Source organism: Geotrypetes seraphini, chromosome 19 (assembly GCF_902459505.1).
Source record: "Geotrypetes seraphini chromosome 19, aGeoSer1.1, whole genome shotgun sequence".
In the NCBI taxonomy this organism is placed as follows: domain Eukaryota; kingdom Metazoa; phylum Chordata; class Amphibia; order Gymnophiona; family Dermophiidae; genus Geotrypetes; species Geotrypetes seraphini.
This window is the reverse complement of record NC_047102.1, coordinates 23,301,051-23,307,050: the sequence shown is the minus strand read 5'-3', so window position 1 is coordinate 23,307,050 and position 6,000 is coordinate 23,301,051. Positions and strand designations below refer to the sequence as shown.

The 6,000-nt window shown below is 38.5% G+C and overlaps 1 protein-coding gene across 6 annotated transcripts in view; it reads right to left on the bottom strand.

Annotated features, from left to right (window-relative positions):
- Positions 1–336: 336 nt before the first annotated feature.
- Positions 337–6,000, bottom strand: part of PTPN5 (protein tyrosine phosphatase non-receptor type 5) — a 268,730-nt gene continuing 263,066 nt past the window's right edge. For all 6 annotated transcript variants that reach the window (XM_033928824.1, XM_033928825.1, XM_033928826.1 and 3 more), the window contains one exon: positions 337–1,980. In XM_033928824.1, coding sequence (XP_033784715.1) covers positions 1,887–1,980 — 94 coding nt within the window. In that variant the 3' untranslated portion in view covers positions 337–1,886. The remainder of the gene's footprint in view (positions 1,981–6,000) is intronic.

Genomic DNA, 6,000 nt, shown 5'->3' with positions numbered 1-6,000 from the left:
TCGCGTTATGCATTTGTAAAAGAGGAGGTAAGTTTCTAATGCAATGCTGCTGTTGTAGGTCTTGCCAGTATAATGACATACATTGCTGAATGAAGTGCCAGTATAATGTCATATATAACTGCATTGGAGTACTTTGTGCTCACTTGTAAGCCCTTGGAAAGTAAAAAAAAAAAAAAAAGGAAGGATCCCTGGCACCTTTAAATCCACAGCTATTCCTATGACACATTTCATAAGTTGCTCAACTCATGTCATGTCATAACCAGGTACTACTTGAAAGAAATCAATGCTTAAGTTTACAATGTTACAATCTTAAAATGCTTCATTTTATTGCTCTATTTAAGGACTATGGCATAGCAGTATGTACTGTATAAAGATGATGCCAATTCATCTCAATCACTTTTAATTCAAATTGGGCGTAAATACAGCAATAAAGTCAAGTAGAAGGAAACACATTTTGTCACATTCAGGCACACTGTGTCGATGAGATATTTACAGATCCTCTGGCTACAGAAATATGTTCTTTCACTCTCTACCCCGTACGGAGCAGATCGAACTGAAATTGAAACCTCACAGAAAAGAGGGTCAAAAATGTCAGACAGAAAAATCAAACCTTTGAGAGGAAGGGTCAACATTTGCATTCCACGGTTTGTGGTTTAAATGTAATTAAGCACGCAGAAGGTCCACTTAGAGCACCACTAAACTTTATGAACTGGAATGCTCTGGACAGTGGTTTCAAACTGTACATCAACTGGTCTGCTGTCAAGTAGGAATGCTTACAAAACCAGAAACTGCCTTTTTCAAGTCCATCATAGGTTTCTTAGAAGATATAATATATTACATCATAAATCCCTTTAACTGATAATTTTACAGTGCTTTCTTCATCTGCAGGAAATGCAGGACAGCAACACCTGACGAGTGAAGAATGAACAGCTTTGATGGGGGTTAGTCTTTCAGGGCTGGTATATATCATTAGGGATCCTCTGGACATATGAGTGCTGTCAAGTGATCCGATGTGTACAGATTCACAGGATGTGTTTCGTGAAGACAAGGCACTGACTTTGTCAAACAGTTGTGTGTGCCTTTAAAAGAGACATGAGAAAATACTTTATCACAGATTTTTTGTTCCACTTTTTGGGGTGGAAGAAGGCCTCACGCTCCAGAATTTTACATTAAGCAATACAGTCATTGAGTGAGAAGAAGCAGATAGATGCTAACGTCATGGCCCTCCCTTCCTGGCCCTTCCCCCTGCTCTGTGTCCTTCAGCATCATTTTTTAGGCAAGTTCCAAGGGGCCATGTGTGAAAAACTAAAATCCAAGAAGTGGGAAACATGATCATGAGATGAATTGGCTGGAACATGTTGATGCAAGGACTTAATGAGCCAAAAGGACACTATATTTGGCAGTCCAAAATGTAAAAAAAAAGAGCAATCCTGAAAAAGGCAATATTGAAACATAGTCAACGTACAGTACATATTTCAGCATGAAATCTAATAGAACTCCATCCTTATTTTGCTCTACCAGCAATCAAATCCTTTTCTTTTTTAAATAGTTGACGCAGATACATATAACAAGATCTTTTGTTTCTTTGTTCTTTAACAAATGAAGCCAACCACGCCTATCTTACAATATCAAGAGGCAAAGGTTTTTGTGGGAACTTTTTGGTGAACCTTATATTCTTCCATGAGCTGAAGAAAAAGCAGCACTTCAGTTCTTAAATGCTGATGCACACAAGCGCAGAGAAGAAAGCAATATCAAACCCAAATGGAAAGAAATTGAAAAAAAAGTCATTTAAGATTGAGTTACCATTGGTTTCCATCAACTCGGGCCATATGGGACTCAAGGTAAAATTCTCTTGGTTGCAGCCATGAGATGCCGTGTCTAAGTTCTCATTCTTCTGGAGCATGGGAGAGCTCTTTCATATACAAACTCAAAATGTGGTGTACAAACTGATACTGTTCACAAGTCTGAATCATTCCTCCCCTACAAAGGAAACACAATTGTCTCTTAAACTCAGCCTGCTAGTTGAAGTAGAAAACATTGCAAGTAAGATCTCCCCATCTTGCCTATTTATTAGATATTTAGCCCATTCTCCTAAAAAGTGCAGAACAGGTAACAAAATTATATTCACAACAATTCCCCATCCTAAAATAATCATAACTAAAACAATCAAATTACTATAAAACAAGATCAGATTGAACAAACAGAACTCAAAATAAATAGATTTTTAAAGCCTTACAAAATAATAATAACCAATCTAATAATAATCAAAGGGAGTTAGTTCCAAAGTCTTAACAAATAAGAGGAATAAGCTCATTTACAAGCAGTTTCCAATTTAAACAATTTTGCTGAGGAGACACAAAAATGCTTCTCGCTCTGAGATCATTAAGAATGAACGGGAATATAAGCTGGTAACTTCTCAGAAGTATATCTTGGACTCACTGCATGAAAAACTTTAAATGCCAACATTGATGACTGGATGCTGCTTAAGTTCTCTGGGATTGGATTTTTCTTAGCTCTTTCACTCCATATCTGTCAGGTCTAATCTAATACAAGATTTCTGAATCGCTCTAATACCATTTCAGGGTGATTTACATCAAAAAGAAGTCATAATAATTCTATGGGAAAATACAATTCCTTGGATAAAAAGATGCCCTTACAATTCTTTAACTAAAAGTACTAACTTTACAATCTATCATATAAAAATGTTTTCAACATTCTATGAAATTTCCCATAACTAACTTCTGTCCTTATTTGTAAAGAGAAGACTGCGAGGAGATTTGTTAGAGACTTTTAAAATATTAAAAGGATTTGATAAAATTGACCAGGAAACAGCATTACTGACATTTTCAGATGTGACACGGACAAGAGGTCATAGCCTGAAACTGAGCGGCAGCAGGTTCAGGACAAATGTCGGGAAGTTCTGTTTCACACGAGTGGTGGGAGCTTGGAATGCTCTCCCAGAGAAGGTTGTGGCAGAGACTACTGTTCTGGGTTTCAAGCGCAAGTTGGATTCATACCTTCTTGCAAATCACATCGGGGGATACAGGAAATCCGGGTCTCCAATAAGGAGCACCTAACTGGGCCTCCGCGTGTGCGGATTGCCGGACTAGATGGACCTAGGTCTGATCCGGCGAAGGCGTTTCTTATGTTCTTATGTAAAGGTAAATCATTCAAAATAACAATAACAACATATGTAAAAGAAGAATTAAATTGATGTTTAAAAGGGGGAACTGCAATAAAAATGTATTACTTAGTCTATTAGATGAATAATGCCAACGTGAAAAGAACACAGTGAGATGATTGGAAGCCTCTGCCTGTATGATATGATAAATCAGACAAACAGTTTTAAACTCTATATGTTCCTCTATAGGCAGCCAATGAAAATTCTTATAAAATATAGAAACACTATCTTCAGACCATAAATCAATCTCACTGCAGTAGTTTGAATCAGCTGCAATTTATTTTACCATTTTTGAATTTAAGAATTACAAAAATTGAGTTGTGATAATCAACATCTGAACCACCAATGCAAAATGATGTTCAAAAAAATAAGATTTCACCAATCTCAACTGTCTCATTACATACATGATTTTCTTCCATAAATTTGTGATTTGATCCTTGTATATCAAGGAGGGGTCCAAAATAACCCCTAATACGTTGTTTTTTTCAACTTTAAGAGAAACTCCATATTCCAGGGTCTTTTCCATGCACCTACTTTTAACTATTTGGTACCCGGGTCACTTGACTCCCCTGCACAAGAATATGGCATGATCCCTGGGCCAGTCTCCCATTGTTCTTGTTGTATGTGCAACATTAAAGATTTCCCTTGCCACCCCTCCCCCCAACACACACAAAGTTGATAGAGAAAATCTATAGCACACTAAGAGTTAAATTCAGTAAACTTTGCCTAAATTTAGGCCAAAAAAAGAAAGAAAGTGGGGAGGTAACTGTACACATCAACTTATTGAGTTTATTCAATCATTTATTCAATACAACACATATATAAATAAATATCTACCAGTCCATATAACATATCCTGTTGTGGGTCCTTTCAGACTCTCTTGTACCCGACACCTATACCCTTGACGCAGGCTTTAGCTGAAACACAGACCATGTTGGGCACGAGTCTGAGAGGACCCACTACAGAATATGTTATATGGACTGGTAGATATTTATTTATCTATGTGTTGTATTGAATAAATGATTTGAAAAACTGTCATAGGTTGATGTGTACAGTTTCCTCCCCGCTTTCTTTCTTTTATTTGGCTTTTACTGTGGAGTTGTTGACTCTGCTTTTTGCATTTACATTCGCCTAAATTTGGGAACCAGAAAATATTGGCACCCAGAACTGTTCTACAGAGCGCTCCAGGCTGAGTGCTTGTTCCAGAAGGGCATTGGGTGCTGAATTCGGTTCCCAACTTCGGGCAAAAGGACTTACACCGGCTGAAATCTGGTGTAAATTCTGATGCACGTCCATGGCATTCTATAAAGCTGTGCGCAATTTTATGGCCCCTGAATCACCTATGCCTCTCACCTAGCCATATCCCTTTTAGGCACTATCTTATATCTGAGCGCTAAAGTGCATTTTGTGCCAATGTGCCATTTCAGCCCCTTGAAAGTTGGACACTGTTTATAGAATTCCCCAGCAAACATACATGTGATTCCCACAATCAATGGCTCTTGGAAGTTACAGTATCTAAAATCCCATAGCCTCAGCAGGGTAACACATTATCATGGTTTGAAATCAGAAAAGGTTTATCAATAAGTACTACAGTGCATTTTTTAATGCAATAGGGTGCAAGGACATCCTAAGGGAGCAAATGTCTGCCCCCTTACAAATATGCGCTATGCTGTTTGAGCACCTGTAAAATACCACTAACACACTCATTTTCAAAAAAGGTAGATGTCCAAAAGACAGCATAAACAAGCACTTGGGCTTCTTACTAGTCAAAGCAAATCCTAAACATAAGAAATGCCTTCACCGGATCAGACCGTGGTCCATTTTGTCCGGCGATCCGCGCACGCGGTGGCCCATTTTGGTACTCCTTTTTGGAGACCCGGATTTCCCGTATCCCTCAATATGATTTGCAAGAAGGTGTGCATCCAACTTGCGCTTGAAACTCACAAATTACTAGATAAAGACCTTACCTATCATGACCAGATCAGTACAGTTACCCAAAAATGCTTCTATAAACTCCAGCTAATTTGCTCTATAACCTCCATTCTCGAACCGGCCTCCATCCAAACCCCAATTCACTCCTTGATTACTTCCCACATACCATGGAATCACCTAAAAAGAAACGCTCCAATTGCAATTAATTCAAAATACTGCCATTAAGCTTATTCACAACACAAAAAAATACGATCATGTCACTCTGCTGCTATGTGAAGCACATTGGCTTCCTGTTTCGCATCGAATTACTTATAAAATTCTCCTATTGGTATTTAAGATTAAACTCGCACACTCCCCATCATTCCTTGATAAATATCTCATTCCTTATGCTTCTCTTCGAGCCCTGAGATCCGCTGATCAAAATCTACTGACTGTTCCGTCTCTCAAAGAACTTTTCTATACTCGAAACTCTATCTTCTCTGTAGGGACACCATTCTGAAACAGGGCGAGATTGGCATACTGATTTCACCGCCCCTGTGAAAGAATTATGAGCCCCTGTGAAGAATTATGAATTATTCCCATTCCTCTCTCTTCTTGCCATACAGCACTTCTAAGTAAAGGAAAATGCTAGCATCTTGTCACATGACTCTTGTCACATATTAACCTGATACAAGTTTACCCTTATCCCTTATTCCTTATATGGGCAGCAATCAGACTCTGCCTATGTGCAGGCCCTGAGCTTAAGACTATTTAAGATAGCTTAAGGAGTATGCATTATAACCTTTGGACTGTCACATGCTTATCTTATTTGAGCAGTCCTTATTAGGAAAGGACATCAGCTGACAGGCCTTGAGGATGTGCAAAGACTCAGGCCCTGTCCACGTGTT